General features: G+C 45.8%; 1 protein-coding gene across 8 annotated transcripts in view; it reads left to right on the forward strand.

The window, feature by feature from the left end:
* The window catches only part of sox5 (SRY-box transcription factor 5), an 81,616-nt gene that overhangs the window by 33,321 nt on the left and 26,628 nt on the right, over positions 1 to 21,667 (forward strand). For 6 of the 8 annotated variants that reach the window (XM_029461899.1, XM_029461900.1, XM_029461906.1 and 3 more), the window contains exons 4-7: positions 6,829 to 6,915; positions 11,252 to 11,424; positions 12,652 to 12,720; positions 20,724 to 20,850. In XM_029461899.1, coding sequence (XP_029317759.1) covers positions 6,829 to 6,915; positions 11,252 to 11,424; positions 12,652 to 12,720; positions 20,724 to 20,850 — 456 coding nt within the window. The remainder of the gene's footprint in view (positions 1 to 6,828; positions 6,916 to 11,251; positions 11,425 to 12,651; positions 12,721 to 20,723; positions 20,851 to 21,667) is intronic. The other 2 variants (XM_029461901.1, XM_029461905.1) reach the window with 2 other exon arrangements.

Below are 21,667 nucleotides of genomic sequence, written 5' to 3' on the forward strand. Positions count from 1 at the left end.
AAAAAGGGTGTGTGTGTGTCCGTGTGTGTGTGAAATGAACGTTTCTCTGTCTCCCGTAAAAACACTGCATTAAGATAGCATCGCTAATTTCTCCAGCTCGGCACAAAAAACAACACGCAGAGGAGGGGAGAGAGAAGGAAAGGAGAGAGAAGAAAAGCACACGGGTGAAAAGAAACAACAAGGAAAGTTTTTCTGCGACTTTCTCGAATGTCGCTCCAGATTTTGCCCTTCATCGTTCTTTCACAATGTCGCGCCCTCTCCGCTGCTATTTCTGACTGCCAGTGTGTGGATCTGGCTCGCTGAGATTTCATGCCAGTGTAAAAATTGGCTGAGGGTTTGGTTCAAATCAAATTGGACATAAGCACCCACAACACCATCTGTTAGGGAAAGGCAGTGGAGTGAAGGGCAGAACTCTGTATTCAGATAAATGGATTTTCAATTTATTAAATTGTTGACTGACACCCTTGTAAATGTTCGCTTTATGTGCTGCGGCCTATTCTTAGAATAGAAATGGAAACATGTTGCTATACATTCATACAATCCCTAATATTAGACTGGAAAAAAGATCCCACTACATCTGTTGTTTTGTGTTAAAGCTCTTCTTTATATATTTCTTCCAGCAGATTGGCCTCACATTTACATGAGAGGGAACATAAAAGCTAATTTGTCCTTTTTTTTCCCAAAAACTTCATCTCACTTTAAAAAGACAAAATAAAGACCTCTCTGGTTTGTCTTTAGGTGTTTTGGCAAAAGATATCGTGTGTGTGTGCGATTTTCTGTTAACAGGTGTGTCGTCCCAAAATGTGTTTAGAGACGCGTCTGTGATTGTCGCAGTACTTTAGAGGAGGACCATATGTCCCTCGATGCTTCACCCAAAAACTTACTTTGCACGGTGAATAACAGTCTTCACTCTCAGAAGCTGATGTCATGTAGCTCCGTGTGTGTGAGTGTGTGCCAAATACTTTCAGTTTGTGTGTGGAAGCGTCCCCTTAGTCTGCCTAGTGGTCTGGGTGTTTATTAATAACTAATGTTGGAGCTGCTTCTGAATTAAAAGTCACTGTGGACGTACACACACACACACACACACACACACACACACACACACACACACACACATGCAGTAGATAGACGTGCACATTTAGTTTTTTACTCTTTTCCCCGCCGCGATCCTCTGCTTCAGTGGGAGACGGGGAGCACCGGGAAGGGGCTAGAAAGTGAGGAGGAGGAGGGGGGGGGGATTTTTGTGTTTACACAGAGGCCTGGCCACCGCGGCAACTGTTGCCAAGCACTGTTCTCCCCAACAACAGTAATTGGTACTGTTAGCAGCTAACCTTGCGGAGGTGGTGGTGCGAGGTGGGCTTGGACAAAAAGCTTTTTGCTACACCCTCTCTATCTCATTCTCCTCTCCCAAGCCGCGGATAGTGCCCCCGGTTTTCTTTACAAAAGACTGCCCGTCATCTTGGCACGGCCCGCTTCTCTTTGGAAACGATTGGACCGTCTTTAGAAGGAATCGATGAAAATGTGTCCAGACACATGGCCCAGCTCAACCACACATGAATTGATCATCAAAATATCAACATCATGATTTGGTAATGGAGTATGTGAGCGGGGGGAATATGCAGACTGAGAAGCAAAGAGAGGCTGTAAATAAGAGAGGACTTGGATTACATCTGAAGTTCCTTTGAACATCTCCATATTGTCGATCCAGTTGTAACATCTTAGTACTGACAGACTTAAGTTACCTCATATTATTTAAATAGTAATTACTAGTTTTTAAACTACAGCAAGTATTCATTACAACAGTGACTGTAGGTGAAGTGTTGAGGTGTCATCAGTGTAGATTATATAACATATATTAAGAAGAAATGATTTGTGCATTTATGAGGTTTAGAACAACATGGACTGGTGTATATTGTTTACCATGACTCAATATATCAGGTTTTGACTGTAACTCCGTTATAACCTGCTTTACAGGACATTTATAATCACACTGTCCATCATGGCCGCCAGCGACTGTTTCACCACAGAAGTCACCGCACATCTCTCCTCGCTCTCTGTTACTTCTTCCTTCCATCTCAATACTTCAGTGTTCAGGGTGGCAGTCTTAGACAAACTCCACCAGTGCTTGTATAATTGCTTATTCAATGCTGACCCCTGCTCAGTTTAGGAGGGAAGAGAGCGGAGAGAGGAGCGGAGAAGGAAGGGGGAGGGGGGGAGTAGCTGGAGCCCTCCCCCTGGCTGCCAAGGCCCAAGTCAATGTGGAGCCTGTTTTTTCGGGATATAAGGGCCGGCCACGGGTCCCAAGCCAGGGCCCTTTCCTGTCGGCCCTCCTCCTCCTCGTCTTCGTTCTCCTCCTTCATCATCCACCCTCCTCTGAGCCCGGCTGGGCCTGGCGCTGGCACAGAGGTCCCTTTGTTGTGCACCCGAGGGCTTGGGCTCCCTCTCTCCCTCCCTCTCTCCCTCCCCTCTCTCTCTCTCTCTCTCTCTCTCTCTCTCTCTCTCTCTCTCTCTCTCTCTTCCCTCTCTCTCCTCTCTCTCTCTCTCTCTTATCTCTCTTATCTCTATTCTTCGTTCTCTCTATCTGTCGTTTCTCTGTCTCTCATTCTTTTTCTCTCTGTCTATCTCTATCTCTTTTCTCTCTCTTCTCTCTCTGTCTCTTTCTCTCTCTTTTTCTTTCTCTCTATTCTCCTCTATCTCATTTCTCTTTCTCTTTCTCTCTCTCTCTTCTCTCTGTATCTCTCTCTTCTCTCTATCTATCTTTTCTCTCTCTCTGTCTTCTTTTCTCTCTTTTTCTCTCTCTCTCTCTTTCCCTGTCTGTCTGTGTCTCTCTCTCTCCTTCTCTCTCTCTGTCTCTATCTCTCTTCTTCTCTCTCTCTCTCTCTCTCTCTCTCTCTCTTTCCACAAACCTCCCCCTCACCATACCTCCCTCCCTTCTCCTCTAAAGGTCTCCAGGCTTCACAAATATGAGATAATAGGAAAAATAGAGCTGTCCGCTTGTGGTGACTCAGGGCAAAACGTCTGAGTGAAAAATAGAAAGTGAGTGTGAGAGAGAGAGGGAGACAGAGAGAGGGAGAGGGAGAGAGATGGTATTGTTTGTGAGGTTGGTCGGGGCAAGTTGGACTGAAGTTGTGTCCTCCCTCCCTCTCTCTCTCCACTTCTCTCTCTAGCAGCTTCTGAACCAAAAGCTCACTGTGGATCCAAAAGCCGGATGGGGGCTTGCACACACACACGCACACACACACGCACACGCACACACACACACACACACACACACACACACACACACACACACACACACACACACACACAGTGTCTCTCTCCCTCTCTCGGCAGGTGGATGGGGTTGTTTTGGCTCGGCTGCAGGGCAGCAGCTTGACTCCGTTTGAGCCAATGAGCCAAGATAATAGCCAACGATTCCAGAGTTATTGTCAGCGTTTTCCCCCCTCTGCTTTTCCCAGAATCCTTTTCTCCGCCATGCGGGATTGGAATGGGAACGTCACTTTCACATGAATTAATGCACTTTTTTATGAAAATATAACAAGCAGGATTCTCAGTCGCATGTTCAAAAGCAAACAATTTTCCAATGTCGCAGTAATGTTAATGTTGGGGTTAAATTTTTCATCTAGTGTAAACATCATGTAGATTTAATAAGGAGCTGGAACAAGCTGATACAGAATATAAATGTTATTAACACACACAAACACACACACACTCCTTGACCGCCCTATGCGCCTCACACTTCCCCTTCTTCTCTTAAATTTCTCACCCTTCATTTTTTGTCAAGGGGGAGGCCGGCGTCCTCCCTCGCCCTCAGCTCCCAACACGCAAATATGCGGCCCACACCCCTGCGTGGGCACCAAACTCCACCCGCTTACCTCACAGAACACATACATGTATACACACACACACACACACACACACACACACACACACACACACACACACACACACATATACAACGTATACGTCAGAAGAACAGGGAGTAGCTGCTCTGATCTTCATGGAAAGTGTTGTGCTGTCCTCCTTTATTATGTGATTCTTGGCTTTGATTAGTAGTAGTAGACGCTTGCGATGTTTCCATCCAACTGTCAAGTGCATTCTTTTTAAAACACTTGAAATATTGCAGAACATCAAATCAGGTGTATTTCCATCTGCTGGGCTGAAGCGAATAAATCCTTGAATGTGAGAGAAGTGGAGTCTTTTAAGAGTTGATTTCAGACAAAGTTGTTATGTTTGTGTCAGGTAATGGTGGACATATTTCATATATGAAAAACAAACATGAGAAGCTAACGTGTACGAGAGGGGGGGGGGGGACATTCTGTGAGGTCACGGTATCAGGATGTCCAAACACACACAGTGATTCACAAGCGTGTGTGTGTCTGCATGTGGTCTGTGTGTGTTTATCATGGGTGACAGTGAATGTTCATTTCTCATAGTGTTCACCACATCAATCAACATCTCACTAAAAGCTACAGCATGCCAACTCTTCTGCTCTTCTCCTCTCTTCTCCCCTCCACTCCTCTTGCCCATTTCCTCCCATTTTGCCATCCGCCGCACAATGAAAGAGCCTCTTGGCTTTTATTAATAGTTAAAGTGGCCCTGGCCTGTCACTGGGGACAATAACTGCAGCCCTGTTAATAAATAAAAATAATAACTAGGAGATGGAGACAGAGAGGGAGTGCAATGGAAAGAGAACAGGCGACACTGCCATTTGTTGTTCCCTCTCACTTGTCAAAGCTCTTTGGCTTAAAAGCCTCTGTCATTGTTGAGGGAGAGGGGGCTGCAGGGAGGGATGAGAGTGAGAGACACAGAGAAAGGGGGAGAGAGGGGGAGTGCCAGGGGCTAATAGCACCTGTTGGGGTGATGGTAAGACAGCTGTCGGGGAGGGGGGGCACAGGAGCACACTCTTTCTTCCTCTCTACGCGTGTTTCCTTCCGTCCTCCTTGTTTTTGCAACAGATTCTCAGTCCACCTCCCACTTTCCCCCCACTGCTAACCTATTCCCTGAAGGCTACAGTGGCTTCTGACAGAAAGCACTAGGGCCCATCAGGGACGCAGTGCTGAAACTGACTAACTGGTTGAGTGGCAGCGTCGAAAACTCAAGGACACACCAGTCAGAGTCCAAGGACGGTGGAGGGATGAGAAAGGCAGGATTGAGGGATGAGAAATAGAAAGAGTTCAGTGTGTGTGTGTGTGTGTGTGTGTGTGTGGCCGTTGTAATCAACACGGAGCGTGAGTGCTCTAGTCGTGAAGCCAGAGGAAAGGACCTGATTCAGGCCTCTGGGGAGGCTGCAGGCACACACACACACACACTGAGGTACAGTATGTAAGACATTTGCAGTGTGTGTCCGTGTGTGCGTGAGCAGAGCTTGTATGTCTCTGGTCTCATGCGTCCTTGTTTGTGTGTGATCATGTGTCATTTTAATCCTGAAAATCTGCAGGTGGTTCCTCATCCTCATCTCGTCACATTCACTCCATCGCAGGAAGAAAAAAAATAGAGCGATGAATAGAAAAGCAAGAAGTTTGGGCAACGCATTGCTTTTTGTGTTTGTGATGATAAAAATACTAAGATTTTATTGTTGACTGTAGCCTGTGTGTGTGTGTGTGTGTGTGTGTGTGTGTGTGTGTGTGTGTGTGTGTGTGTGTGTGTGTTCATGTCTCACTTAGTGGAGAAAACGAGCTAAGCTGTGCAGCTCAACACGCCGGACCTCTTCCTGTGGAAAGCATTAGTGTTGGTGTCGGTGCAGGCAAGCTGTCTCATACCAGTGAGATTAAGACTTCTTTTTTCTTAAATCAGTCTTGTCATTATAGAAGAAAAAAATAATCCGGGGACAAACAAACTTTTCGCCTGCCATCAGCAGTTGCCAGTGTGTGTGCGTCTGTGTGTGCAGCTATATATACAGCGTGGGCTCATTCGAGTGTATGTGTTGTGCATGCATGTGTGTTTTGCGGGTGTTTGTGCATTCAAGTGTGTGTGTTTGCGTTGGCTGATAGGGTTAATCTCCCCACTCAAAGTGTAAAACCTCTTTCCTTAGCAAGGCCTCACATCCAAAGTGCAGATGGCTCCCAGTAAATAGAGTACTCTCTCTCTCACCCTCTTGCTTCACACTTTCGGTCTCCCTTCATTTCCCTCGTCCCCTTTGTTCATGTCAATAACAGTCAACAGGGTGACTGGGTTGATGGCAGCATGTCTGTGCACATGCATGTGTGTGATCGCTATTAGTGCATATATGTGCACACATGTATAGTTGAATCTCTGCATGCATATGCTCTCTTGTGTGACATTTCCATTTCCCCCACTGTGCGTGTGCGTGCGTATACCACTGTGTGAGTGTGAACATGGTTAGGATTGTAATTAGTGATCCTGTGGATGTGTGTGCACATGTGTGTGTGTGTAAGGGTCTGTGGAGTGTGTGTTGAAAACAAAGCGCTAGCTGATAATGTGTCCATTGTGGCGGGTGCATTAAGGCCCTCTTTGTCTCAGGGCCCACAGGGCTAATGATTCTCTAGCAGCAGGTGAGAGGGAAAAAGCCTCTCTCTTTCTCTCCTTCTCTCCCCCACTTGTCCCTCTCTTTATCTTGCGTTGCCTCTCTCGCTCTCTCCCTTTTGCTCACTTGTTTTTGTTCTTCAGATTTCCTCTCTTTCGATTATCAGCTTCTCTCTTTCCACCTTTCTCTCCCTCTCTCTCCTGCTGATGCGGCCATTAGGCTGAGCTGCCGCTGCCTTTATTACAGCAAATGGACTTTAAATGAGCTTTATTGTCATGTTGGCCAGCCAACTGAATCCCTCTCTCTCTCTTTCCTCTGCCCCCACCCTCCCCCCTAAACAGAGGCCCCCAGCATTGAGAGGCTGTTGTCAAAGGACTGGAAGGATAAACTTTTGGCCATGGGCTCAGGGCACATCGGAGAAATTAAAGGTATGGTACAACTAAATAATAACAGAACTAAACTTAAGTGAGCTGAATTCAATTAACTCTTTGAACTTAATAAGATGCACCTCCGATGTCCATTGAGGGGAAAAAATAAATTAATAATTCTTCATAATCAAAAGGGAATCCAGGTGGTGGTTGACTGATTCCATAGTTACAGTACAACTTGACTTGCACAGTGCAGATTCACCCAAATACAAAGAGATATTACAGAAGGCTCAAAGACAAAGTACCATAAACTCAAAACATATTCATAATCAAAAGGAAATTATAAAAATCTGCTTTTGTGTTTTACATGAGGAATTATTATTAGTCTAATAATATAAATACATACAAGGGAGGAAACAGATCGTGTACAAAACCACTCACATGTCAGCTGATGGCATTTCTGAGTAGCCCAACTGTTCCTGAAAACAGTGACAGTGACTAGACCATGAAGTGAAATCCAAGGTAAGCTTAAATTGAGTTGAACTCTAATGTACTGAGCTGCCCTGAACTGAACCAATTTTGCCGCCTCATCTCGCGTTTGAACGACACGTCAAACAGTCAATGACGTCTCCGCCAGCTCTGTGTTAATCTCAACGTTAATCACCCATTCAATCCACACTAACCCTTCTTAACATCCGAGACAGACAGAGCAGGACAGAGGGCAGGAAGTGAAACAAAAAGGGAGCAAGAGAGCTGCGCTGTGAATATGCAGCAGCAAGAGTCAGAGAGAAACAGAGAGTGAGGGGGGAACGATGTGCGAGAGGTGCAACAGTCTGGCTATTATTCCCTGTAACTCCAGGGCAAAGCTGTCGTTCTCCTCCAGTAATTGAGCTTCATTAGGAAGCAAAGCAATATGTAATCAAAGAGCCTCGCGGAGCGGTGTGGCCGTCGAGAGGGGGCTCCATTGATCAAACCCCCTTTTTGCAGCTCCCTGCCGCGCTGACATTTCTGTGTAGGGGCGTCCCGCTTGGTGCACTGCACACCAACAGCTGGGGAGCAATATCAGGAGTGTGTGTGTGTGTGTGTGTGTGTGTGTGTGTGTGTGTGTGTGTGTGTGTGGACGGTAAGTGCATGTACAGTTGAGTCCATGTGTGTGTGTCTTCGACAGTGCTTACAGTGTCTGTGAGGGTGAACGTGTACTTTGATTGTGAAAAAAAGAGAAATATATGGAAAGTCAAGTGTTCCTACACCTGTGTGTGTGTGTGTGTGTGTGTGTGTGTGTGTGTGTGTGTGTGTGTGTGTGTGTACGGTGCTCTCATCCCTTGACTTTTTTTTTTCCCCCATCGAATTCCATTGAAGAGCTTTTTGTGGGGGAACAAAGTGATTTTGAACCACCGCCTCTCGCTCTGTCCGCCTTATTGAGAAGCAACATTCGTAAAAGGCCCCATGCGGTTCACATAACAAAACCCACACATATACACACAAGTATGGAAGTCAAAGCGCTACGATACAAGTCTCCACAGTATAGTGTCATTACCATCAGATCTGCGGCCGGGAATAGTGGAGAGTGACAGGAAAGATTCATCTCTTAAATTCTTTTTGAATTGCCCCTCGTGCTTCTTCACTGTACTACAGTTGTATATACAGTAACAGCTTGTTTCAGCACCTCATTACAATTCAATGATGGTACAGATTCCAAACCTCTAATGCCACTAATAGTAAGATGTCGTCAAACAAATCAAGTAAACTTAAGTTACTGGGAAAATCACGTTTCTGCATACCATGTAGTAAGTGCTTTAATGAAAGCTTCACTTTATTACCTTAATCTTAACCTAATGTGATTATTTACAGTAATTGTGTTATCATGTCCATGCAAATATACTTCGGTTTACCTCGGCCACTTCTCCTTCCCCCTCTCCTCCACCATCATGCTGTGTCTTCTCCATGTCCTCCTCGGCCCACATCCCCACTCTCCCGTTATCAATGCAGCCAGGGTCATTAATTAGCACTGCGAACACGGTGACAAGTATTACATTGTTACAAATTGGTTAATTACGCCATGCACGAGTGTGCGAGTGAAAAAGAGAGTTGGTGTTGGTTGGACAGGTTGGTAGGTAAGCACCGGCCGTAGCAATCTGCCTAAGGAGGAATGTGTGTAAACCGATGGAGGAAACCAGTTATCGATCCGCCAGCCTGCCTCGCAGCAGCTGAGGAAACAAGCCGACGCCAGCTGATTTATGGGGCGACAACAGAAAGTCTGAATGGGAGGGAGAGAGTAGGGGGAGACAGGGCGGCTCACGTCCACGTGGAAGAGTTTCTAAATCTCGTCTCAGTTAAGAAGCGTGTTGTTTTCTTGGATTCTTCTTCTTCTTTAAATCCTCTGGTCTGCTGATGAGCGATCCACAGCTGAGAGGGATTGAGAGCAGCTTGTAGAAAAAGAATCGACTGCTTGTCTTCGTTATTCACACACCTAACTATCCAGACTGCTGCTTGAAGGAATGTCCTTCCATCTCAACATACACACTTATTTGAACAGAAGTACCCAATTTTACTGTGTTTGCATTTGTGCATGTGCATGGATGTGTGTGTAAAGGGGGGTTAACCCCAATGAGAACCCCCAACAAGAAAGACTCCTTTGATCCATCGTTTCACCTTTGCAACCCCCCTTATCCTTTTTTTTTCTCCCCCTTGCCCCCTTCCTCCCCACTCTTCACCCCCCATTTGAACAGGCTAACGTTTTTAACACAAGGCTCTTTCTTGTCTTGGTCAGCTTTGGCTATACACGCACACACACACATTTCTGGCTCTACAAAGGTGGGTCTGTGAGTTAGGACAGCGGCGTGTTTATTTTTCCAGCGGCCAGTGCTCCCGACAGTTGCCTTTATTGTTCATTGTTGGCGGATGGATGGAGTGCAGGGGGAAGTAAGGGGAGGGTTGTCAGTGGGCAGTGGAGGCGGGTGGGTGGGTGCGGGGGTGGCGTGAAGCGGCGGCTACCAACAGGGAGGACAAATGGATGTCTCTCACCTTCCTGAGCGGTCAAAGGGCAGGTCAGCAGCCGGGGCTCCTCGTCTTCTTTCCCTCCATCCTCTCTCCTGACTCCCCCTTTCATCCCCCGGTGTGTTTCTCTTTCTTTTCCTCTCTTTCTCCCTCTTTCTCTCCTTCTCTCTTCCTCATCTGGTTTGACTGGTGCAGGAATGTGGCCCTGTTAAAGGTAGCAGCTGAAGAACAATGGGGGATTGTGCTATTCAACACGCACACGCACACACACACACACACACACACACACACACACACACACACACACACACACACACACACACACACAACAAAGGCATGTAGGCAAACATCGGTACATATGACCAGACATGGGCGCACACACACTCGTACTGATTGTGCCTCAGTGTGCCTCTTTCTAACTACATCCTGTTGAATGATTTAGGCCTTGTGTGGAAGTGTGTTTGTGTATGCGTGTGTGTGTGTGTGAGTATGTGTGTGTGTGTGTGTAATGGAGCTGGTATTTCAGGATCTGAGAAGTCAAAGGTCAGACCATGCTAAATGTGAGCAGGAGGTTGGCTGACTGCAGGGTAAACACAGACCAGACACACTCGCCTTCTCTCTTTCGCGCTTTTTTCATCTCTCTTTCACACACACATTCACACAGTCACCATACAGCTTGATAGCTACAGACTGATCTCCATATTTACCCTTAATTCAGCGGCAATGAAATAAATTTAGATTTTACTTAAAGCTTTAGCAAGAAATGTACATTTTCAAAGCTGGCGGTAGATTTACTTTGTTTGTTGAACATATGAAACTGGCTCAGTTTTTACATTTGTTTTGCCACCACAGTTTGTTTACAAGTGTTTCCTCAGCCAGATTTATTTTCTTCATTTCAATAAGGCAATAAAGGGAGTGATGGATGTGGCTTGAGTAATCACTGCTGGCCTTTGCCCAGGCAAATAAGTCAACATCTGGTTTACAACTCTGCAGCGCACATACGCACTTTGCTAACCATACCTTCCTTTGACATGCCCTCTCCTGCCGTCATATATTAGGCTGACCAACAAACCAAGGATTGCTTTACACTGCTTTGTAGTTCCTTCCTCCTCCGCTCCTCTCCTTCATGCCTCTGACCTCTAACCCTCACCCCCACAATCCTTTCTGTCCTCCGGATAGCCATGAAAATCTCTCAGAGAAGAAGAACACGGCATGACATCCCTGTTTGATCCTGTTCCATTCACATCTTACATGTCTGGATAGAAGTTATAATTGCTTAATCAATTTAAATGATGAAAGAAGTTTTATCACGTAACCTCAACCGAGTTTTGCACTTTTATTCAAAGTGCTACCATCTCACCTTTGACCCCTCTCTCCCCCACCCCCTCTCACCCTGTAGGTACCGCAGACAGCCTGGCGGAGAAAGAGCGCCAACTCATGGGCATGATTGGACAGTTGAGCAGCCTGAGGGAGCAGCTCCTGGCGGCCCATGAGGATCAGAAGAAACTGGCCGCCTCGCAGATGGAGAAGCAGAGGCAGCAGATGGAGCTGGCCAAGCAGCAGCAGGACCAGGTACAGAGGCACGCTGCATCTGAAGGGTTTCATTAGGAAATGCTGTTTACTGTATGCACTCGCTGCAAAACTAATTCTTTCAAGTCACTTCAATTCACAAAATCCAAAAAATATTTCCACCTAGCTCAGATCAGATCAGCTAAATATAAAACTTAAATAACATATCATTCCCCACATTAAGGGCACCCGCTGATTTGGAATCACAAGTTGTACACACACACGTGCTGACACACAAATGCACATACACACTTAAACATCACAAATGGTCATCAGAAATCCACACACAGATTTTAAGGTGGGCTGAAAGGTGTGGTTAAAAAGCAACATATCAAAGAATTTTCCTTTCCTCTACACTCTCTCTCTCTCACACACACACACGCACACACACACACCTTATACTGTATAGTGTTCACACAGCCAGAGACATGCGCCTTTGGCAGCTTGAACACAGGGACATTGCACAGGAATAAGCTGAGGCTATGTAGTGTTGGAGCGGATGTAACGCAGACATACACACTTACACACACACTCCAAGCTCCCAGGCAGGAGTCTGCCAGGTATTTGCATAGAGAAGGGTTTACCTCTTTGTTGTGCTTTTTAGCTTCTGGAAAGCTTGGGTTTACAAAGAGAACACACACATACATACACACATGCAGAAACACAGCTGTAAGGACAAATCACTTGTGACCAGCACAATGCCTTATAGTGCCCGTGGCTGCCTCCTGCACCAGGGTGCACCGCGCCTGGCTGGACATGAATGTACTGTATGTGGATACGTTATTCCTGTGCTTCCATTCCACTCTATGAGCCACTGGAGAGTTTCTGTGCAGAAGTTATTTTAGGCATAAAGTTGTTGCAGAACGATTAAGAATAAATGCAAACGAAGGCTTAAAAACAGAGTGAAGTCACATTAGAAGCAACAAAACTTTAGATTTTTACTAATAGATTATAAAAGAAATAAAGGGCTTTAAGAATGTGTTCGTGTCAGTAAGTGTGTCGGTGTGACACTGTTGTCCACTTGGCTGTGAGCTGATGAGAAGAGCTCTTTAATTTTTGATAGCAGGGCATCGACCCTCTGTCGTGCAACTGGGACCTCGGAGACCTGCAGATGTGTCGCATCTCCCACAGGCCCTGCACACACACCAAAACACTCACAACACATGCACACACTCCCACACAAACATACTGCATATACATTCTAATATTGTGTTGTTCCTCCGTCCTCAGATTGCCCGGCAACAGCAGCAGCTTCTGCAGCAGCAACACAAAATCAACCTCCTGCAGCAACAAATCCAGGTGAGGTGTGTGTGTGTGTGTGTGTGTGTGTGTGTGTGTGTGTGTGTGTGTGTGTGTGTGTGTGTGTGTGTGTGTGTGTGTGTGTGTGTGTGTGTGTGTGTGTGTGTGTGTGTGTGTGTGTGTGTGTGTGTGTGTGTACATGGCTCTACAAAGGCAATTTTGTGATTGTGATTGTTGCAGCTTTTCTTTACTCAGCCATCAGCATTTGGGCCTGAATCAGTGTTGACTGATATTAGCCCCTCCTCCCCACACACACACAACCTGTGTAATCACTTGGAAGTGGTCAGTCTGCTTGGAAAAATCAGTACTAGTACAGTATGTATGTTTTTAAGTCTTTATTATACAGTAGATGATAACCATATAGACAAAATAAACCTTCTAAGTAGATCAACTAAAAAGTCCATTTCATTGTGACTCTGTCTACGCTTCAGAGAAAATGGGTGGGTATATATATCTAACACTTAAAAATGGAGGTATTGTCCTTTTGGGTGCTACACTGGAGCCTCTATGTTGCTCCAGGTGGCTTGGAACGAATAGCCCAGGCCTTTGTAAAAGCAGATGACACTGAATTTTGAGCTGAGAAAGCAGGGCTTTGTATCATAAAGAGACACCCTGTCCAAGAGGGAACACGTACACACACACACACACACACACACACACACACACACACACTCCCTTTCCCCCAAGAGTTTAGCCATACACAGTTTGTGTGATAAGAGACCTTGTGATAGCATGCGTGTGGGACGTGTGTGTCTGTGTAAAGCAGCTGTGTTTATTTGCTTTGTGTGAGATAAATTCTGAATTGTTCGCGTTTTGTCTCTGACAAAAAAAAGAAGTTTGTTTCTGAGGATTTCTCTGTGCATTCTCGAGCTTCCATTTCTTCATCTGTGCATACGTGCGTGTGTGTGTTCGCTGCAGCTGTGTGTGTTAAGCTATAAACACGTCCGCTCATGATTCACTCCCTCGCGACCCCGCCGAGACAAAGCTCTCTTTTCCCATGACTTTGCAACCTTTTCCCAAACAAGCGTCTCTCCATTGAACGGGCCCAACAATAGTTTCTCACAAGCAGGGGCAGCTGTAGGCAGCCTCGTTAAGAGAGGGACACAATCAACAGGGGCTCATCACAGGAGCGCAAAAACACACACACACACACACACACAATTACATACATCGCACACATCAAAGTGCACAAACACGGACAGACATACAAAAATCTACGCCTTCACTCGCTCGCGCACACGTATTGCAAGCAGTCTCAGAGAGCAGCACACTCGCCTGATGATCAAACACACACTCATCATCAAAGACTTGGTCGAGAAATACACTGCTTAATCATTCATGAAGAGATTGTCCGCACAATCCCACAATACAATGGCCTGCCAGAGTGAGGGCACCAGGTTCGGTGTGTGTGTGTGTGTTTTCTGTCTGTATGATAAGCCCCTTGTGATTGCATTTCCCCCTAACGAGGCTGAGTTCAGCTGTCCCTTCGTGTGTATGTGTGTATGTGTGTGTGTGTGTGTGTTTGTGTGTCTGCGTCCTTGGCTTTGTTAGGCCTGAACCCCCAAAGGCCTGTGAAGAATGCTTTCAACCGTCCACTTGGAAGAGGGAGGTGATGAAACGAATAATCAAGCTCATGAAAAAAAGAGGAGAGTGACATACATCCCTCATGAAAGGAGGACAAATTATTTATTGTCCTCGCGTCCGGTTTCCTATTTTTTCTCACCCTGAAACCCAAATCAAGCTAGCGATATGCAAGTTAGCGTCCGCTATTTAGGCCAATGGCGAGCCGACAAACAAGTGAGTTCATTTACAGCAACACAAGCTAATGACATGCAGCACACACCAGTCATTAGTGTCCAGAAGTCAGTGATTGGTGATTTATTGCTTTGACTAATTGTTTCTACCTGGAATTAACATCAATTATGATGCATTAATTTACACACACGCCGTTACACACACACACACACAAGCTTTTATTCTGAATCACCTAATCCTAGTTTAACCCTTGATCTGTTGTTTAGGCCAAGTCCTGAATTTAAACTAACCTTAACTTTAACCTTAATCCTACATCTGTAACCATTCAACCTGGATTATCCTGAACCATAACCCGACCAACCTAATCCACATTTTAATCTTAAACCAAATCCCAACCAAGAAAAATCTGCCGTACTCTGCAAAACATTGAGCTCAATCTGAAGCTAAAACACAACTTGCTCTCTAAAGAATTACAAAACAAGAACATGTGAGCACATAAAGACACACACACACTCTCCTACCCCCTGCTAGGGGCCTTCTTGTGAAGCTCGAAGGGGTGAGCACATTTCCTGGAACTTCCCTTTACTTTGCCCCTCGTCTTCTCTCATTCTAATTAAACAACTTGTCTCCGAGGCTCCCTCCGGTGTTGCCGCTGTGCGGGGAAGCGCGACAGGGATGAAAGGAGCTCACCTGCCGAGCGGCTCAGGGTTTACCTTGAGAACACACAACAATTTTCATAGACTAGAGGCAGCACACACACTCAACGATGTATATTGAAACAGAGGGATGAGGGGACACGAGTGTGTCCTGCCTAATGAATCAAAACTCACTCAACCAAAACACACACACACAGTCGAGTGTGTGTCCCTGCTGACTGTCTTTCATCTCATCAAGCACCACCGTTGCTATATGTTAGAGGCAGCAAAGCAGACGGAGAAAATAAAAAGTGAGAAAGAATCAGAGAATGAGTAAAGCCACCTGATGCTTTGACTAGTTTAAGAGGCCAGACGCACTGGTGACAGCAGCTAACAAGCTCTCTATTAAAGCTAACCCACATTGGTAACTCAATCACACGTCACACACATACACACACACACACACACACACACACACACACACACACACACACACACACACACACACACACACACACACACACACACACACACACACACACACACATCCTCCAAGTGTTGTACCTGATGCAGTCACAAGCATCTGTCCGTGTTCAATATTTTTTATTCTGTGGGTTTTAGCAAAAACCCAAAAATGCATTTCCACACACATACAGTAAACTACATACTGTATACACACACACACACACACACACACACACACACACACACACACACACACACACACCAGCACCTCTGTAGTCTGTGCATAGAAGCGGCTAACCCAATTGCCTGTGTAATTGTTTAATCACTCCCATTACACCGCAACCAGTGTAATTTGTGTTTTCCTTATGCACTTTATGTGTCGATACACACACACACACACACACTCCTAAACTGGACCACAACCAAGCACCATTCCCACAGAGACGCACCCTCTCTCACTTGCCTTCTCTCTAATGTACTCACACACTGATATACCTGTGTGTGTGTGTGTGTGTGTGGGGGGGGGGGGGGGACATGAACCATGCACCATGCACCTACATTCACAGCAGGCTGGCCTCTAATAGCCCCTGTCCATAAAAAGTTAATGGACTAATATTAAAAGCCAGCGATGTCTCTCTCTCTCTCCAAATTAATTATTGGTTCTGTCGCTCGCATGTCTCTTCTTTAGCAATAGGTCATCCAGGTCTTGCATTAATTGCCGGAGCATATGGTCGGCAACAGATTTTAGCTGTGGGACTCGCACTTTAGCGGGGGCTATTTTTTTCGCACGCTCAGATGCGAGCCATATTGTGCGGCGCTGGCAGCTATTGTTCAGCGCATTAACTTCATAGAGCTAATTACTCCCCAATAATAACTTTACCTTGGAGTTTTTAGCGCGCCGCGTGCCAACCAACCTGTTTCGCACCCCATATGTTAATTAGCGGCCACATCTTCATTATGCCGCAGCGGCGCTTTAAGTTCAAGCTGTGCCGCCTGGCGTGTGGTGAACGCAGCCTACACTCGCTGCCAATTATCCAACTCTTGCTCCCCTCTCCGTCTCTCTTTCTCTCGCTCTTTCTCCCTCTCTTGTTCATTCTGCTGGTTTTTCCCTGAGAAGTTCTCTCGCTAGGGTGACTTCTCTTTTTCTTTCTGTCCTCTTTGCCCCTGTGAAAGTTTTCAAAAAAAAGTTCCACACGTTTTCTCTCTCTCTCTCTCTCTCTCTCTCTCTATCTATATATATATATATATATATGATTATTTTTCCACTCCGAGTGTTTTGTATTCAGTTATCCCTGATTAGAGGATTTTTTTCAGATGAGTTCCAGTTTTGTTTGTTTCAGGTTTCTTTTTTGGATCTGGAGGAGGGGTTTGCAGATAAAAAGCGAAGCCCCTCATCCTCCACGTCTGCAGCCTACAGTAGCAGCAGTGTGATGTTTTCTCTGTGTGCTATAGGTTTTCATGTTCGCTTTGGGCCTGATGTGAAAGAGAAGCTGAGGAGTGCGTTATTCCCCAAAGCGCCTGCTGTTTCAGATGTGCCTTTTCCTTTATGTGGGATCTGGAGATTGTCTGATAGATCTGGCCTCGCTCTCACTTCCTTATCTCTGTTTCTCTCACCCTCACTTTCTCTCACAGGCTTTTCTTTCCTTCTGTCAATGCATCTCTTTGTCTCTGATTCTGATTCTCTGATTAAGGAGAGCTCTCCCACTTTTTCTACTAGTCTTGGTTTCAAAGTTTACACTATGATCACGAGGCTAACACACCGAGCTCATAATCCACTTTAAGGTATTGCATTAATGTATATATCAGCAGAAATATCAGATTAAGTCATTTTGTAGACGGTAAAGGAATGTAAATGTGAAGGAATGCACGGCTAGTAGCCCCCTCCCCACACACACACACACACACACACACACACACACACACACACAGTTCAGACAGTTTTTTGTAGAGTCCCTTGTTTCTCACTGTTACACTCAACTTGCTCTGATCCATGTTTTCTGCTTCGTGTGTGTGTGTGTGTGTGTGTGTGTGTGTGTGTGTGTGTGTGTGTGTGCGTGCCAGTGACCATGGTAGGTTTGTGGTGCTGCTCATCAGCTCAACAGCTGTTACACATGTATCCAACTCAACTATTATAACGGCACCATATGGGAGCGAATGATCCTCCGTAGACCATTCTCTGTCTTTCTCTCTGTATGTTTTACTTCTTTCTTCTTCTTTTGTGTCTTTCTGTTGCTTGATCTTCTCGTCCCATTGTGGAGAATCACATGTAGTGTGCAACAGTTCTGTAGGCTGATTAATATATTTCTATTGTATGCAGCCTTTTTGTGATGAGATAGAAAAAGAGGCAGATATAGAGAGAAGCCATCTGCGCACAGTATATGTGCCAGTGTGTCTATGTACTGTATGTATGAATTACAGCTGCCACAGACTTATCTTTCTCTCCTCTCCTCTTTCCTTCTCTCTCCTCTCTCCTCCTCTCTCCTCTCCTCTTTCCTTCTCTCTCCTCCTCTCTCCTCTCCCCTCCTCTTCTCTCCTCTTTCCTCTTCTCACCTCTCCTCCTCTCCTCTTTCCTCCACTCCCCTCCTCTTCTCTCTTTCCTCTTCTCCCCTCTCCTCTTTCCTCCTCTCTCCTCTCCTCTTTCCTCCTCTCTCTCCTCTTTCCTCCTCTTCTCTCCTCTCTCCTCTTCTCTCTCCTCCCCTCTCCTCTTTCCTCCTCTTCTCTCCTCTTCTCCCCTCCTCTCCCCTCCTCTTCTCTCCTCTTTCCTCTTCTCCCCTTTCCTCCTCTCTTTTCTTCTCCTCTCCTCTTTCCTCCTCTCCTCCTACTCCCTACGGTACATTACAGTATTGCTAGCCAGCTCCACTCCAGCATATGTCCAATTAGGCCTGAAAGGCAAAGCGGAACTGTTCTGTCTGTGATTTGTCTCCGCGGGGGTCCTGTCCGAGCATCGCGCTGGAACGCCTCTCCCTTCTGATCGCGCGGCACGGCGGTTTATGGTTAACCAAAATGGTGGAGTAATTATTGTTTTTGGTGTAAGGGGAAACAGGAGCCGCTTGAAGAGAGCTGTATTCCCCTGCGCTGTGATAGTTTGATTACAGTGCTGCTGGCTGCCGCATGCCGACACACAGGAGCAGGAGGAGGGGTAGGAGGAGACACAGAAACACACACACAGGTATTTACAGTACACAGGCTTGCATACGCCCAGGGAAACTTGAGTATACACACAGGCAGGGAAAGCTGGGAGTGCTGTTAGCACTGAGAGCCGATCTCTCTCTATTTACCTGTCTCAAGCACTTCAAGTGTCCATATCCCAGAGATATTACCTGATTGTACCACGGCACCACCGCATCCTTATGATTGCGCAGCCATTTCCTTCATTCTAGATCAATCTTCCCACATCCAGCAGCTTTTACCTGCCCATTAACCTATTCAGCTACTCTGTCCTCCTGGCAAAATAAAAGAGGAAGGAGGAGAGAGGTGATGAGTTGTAAAGAGGGAACAAAGTGCTTTGCAAGCAGGAATACAGGTCAAAGGCCTAAAGACCCTATCAGAGATGTGATTTAAAGGGGCACCAATTCTACACAAGCAGTTTAGTTTACTCGTCATGTGGAGTATGAAAGCCTTTGAAAAGGGTTGTATAATGTCTTCTGTAGTTTCTCTGTCAAAATGAAATACTCATCTACGTAAAACTTAGGTTTCAGGACATTAACTATAAGATACAAACACGCCACGTGTAAACTAATTAGAAAGGTTGAATCACAGGTTTATATTCAAAACTAGAAATGTGAACAAAGCTTCAATTTTGCATGAAAACATTTGCAGCATGACTGAGGTGTAAAATCATAATTGATAAAGAGAAGTACATGAGATAAAGAAACGTGCCTCTTCTTCTTCTTTTTCTGTTTATCTTGTTTCAGCGCAGTGTAGGCGTAGCATTGTTGTATTGTTGCCCAAAGATTCAAAAGCAAAACTGATGCCTTTGAAAACCACACTCTATGTTTAAACTAAGTTAATTGATTGAACATACATGACATGATGTACATAGAGAGTTTAAGAGTTCCTGGGACTCTATCCAGAATCAGATCTTGTTGCACATTGATTTTCTTTTACTGACTTTTTGGAACATTGCTTAAAATTTGCACAGAATTTGGATTGAGCTCCTTCCCTCTCTTCATATTTGTGGTTTCTACATCATACAGCGTTACAGCTCCATCACATTCCTTATTTCCCTCCTTGTCTCACCTTTTCCCACTCTCCCTCTTCCTCCCCTCTTCTTCTCCTATCTTTCCTCTCAAACTGTCAGTCAGTCCATCACACGCGAGGCTTTGTGCGTTGTTTTTGGCAGAACGCAGTTTAGTGCAACCATCTGTCTCCTACTTCTCTCTCTTTCTGTCTCCCTCTCTCTCCTTCTCTCTCTTTCCCTCTCCTGTCGTCCCTGCCAAAGCCACCCATCGGAGGAGCTTTTTTCTGCTTCTCCTTTTAAAATCCTGGAAACCTTGTGAAGTCGTATGGCTCTCTGCCGACGGGCGCGCAAAGAGGGTTGTGTGTTACTGTGTGTTTGTGTTAGTGTTGATGTGTTTGGGTTGTTGAGGGGGTTGATGTGGGGAGAAGGGAGAGAACATCATCTTTCAAATAAAAGGAAAAGGCCAGCTGTTGTGCGAGTTTAGTGAACTGTTGCTTTTGGTCTTTGAAGAGAGTGTGTGAGTGAGTGTGTGTGTGTGTGTGTGTGTGTGTGTGTGTGTGTGTGTGTGTGTGTGTGTGTGTGTGTGTGTGTGTGTGTGTGTGTGTGTGTGTGTGTGTGTGTGTTGGGGCGGGGAGGGGAGACTTCATATGTCATATGTGTGTTCCATATGTATCACATACATACAGATATGTATATGAGCCTGAATGCATATGATTCTGAGAAATAATTATGATGTAATTCAGATGTAACTGTCTTCACTATGGTACTTAAGTCTGTTACACGCACACACACACACACACACACACACACACAGCACTATTTTTAGCATATGAGCATTGTTATCTGTGTGTGTGTTGGTGGTCACTGAAAGAGATGCCAAAGATGCTCATGTTTTATTTAAATTTTTCTCCCTTCCTCTTGTCTTCCTCTCTGCCCCCTGTCCCGCTCTCCTGCACCTACTTCATCAGCAGGTCCAGGGCCAACTCCCTCCGCTGATGATTCCCGTTTTCCCTCCGGACCAGAGGACTCTGGCGGCGGCTGCAGCCCAGCAAGGCTTCCTAATGCCCTCTGGCTTCAGCTACAAGCCTGGCTGCAGTAAGTAACGTCCACAAATACTCGTAAAAAGGTGTTAAAGTACTTTTATATGTGTGATGTTACAAATGTTTTTCACCAAGCAAGGTAGAGTCTGACCATTTTTCCCACACAAGGACTCGGATTGTTTCCCAAAAGACGAGCTCGCCCTTACAACAACATCTCTCTCTTAATAGAAAAACCAGTCCAAATAAACCCTTCCTGTTTACACTCTCAATCTCTCTCTCTCTCTCTCTCTCTCTCTCTCTCTCTCTCTCTCCCACTCGCGCTCAGTCCTTTTGGCTCCATCCTTTTGTCTTGTCTATTTTTTGATGTATAAAAGCAACAAAATACAAGCGTCCTGCAGGACATGTTTTTTTTTTTTTTTGGCCATCACGCTCCGGCTGTGTGGCAATGTGTTGTTTACCATGATAGAGAGAGAGAGAGAGAGGTGGGTGCTTGCCAGGGGATGCTGGGAATAAATGCACGATGGGGGGGGGGGTTAGCAGAGGGGGGGTGGGGGGTGGTAATGTGACCTGCCCCAGGTTCTCCTCACATTAACACGGGAAGCAGCCAGAACATGTTTCCAACACAGCCCACACACATAGACACACACACAAACGCAGCAGCAGCCAGAGACTGCTTTGTGATATAGCAAACCCAAAAGAATACTTTGCCACAGATATGTGAGCGTGCACACGAGCTCGTGCACACTCAGTCCCGCTCCCCCCACCCCCTTAGAGTTTCACAGCTTCCCAAACAAGTCCATTCCATTTTAATTAGTGCCATCTTCACCCACGCCCACTGCCCACGTAAATACCCTATCAAGTGGTGGGCTCGT

This window comes from Cottoperca gobio, chromosome 23 (genome assembly GCF_900634415.1).
Source record: "Cottoperca gobio chromosome 23, fCotGob3.1, whole genome shotgun sequence".
NCBI classification, from domain to species: Eukaryota; Metazoa; Chordata; class Actinopteri; order Perciformes; family Bovichtidae; genus Cottoperca; species Cottoperca gobio.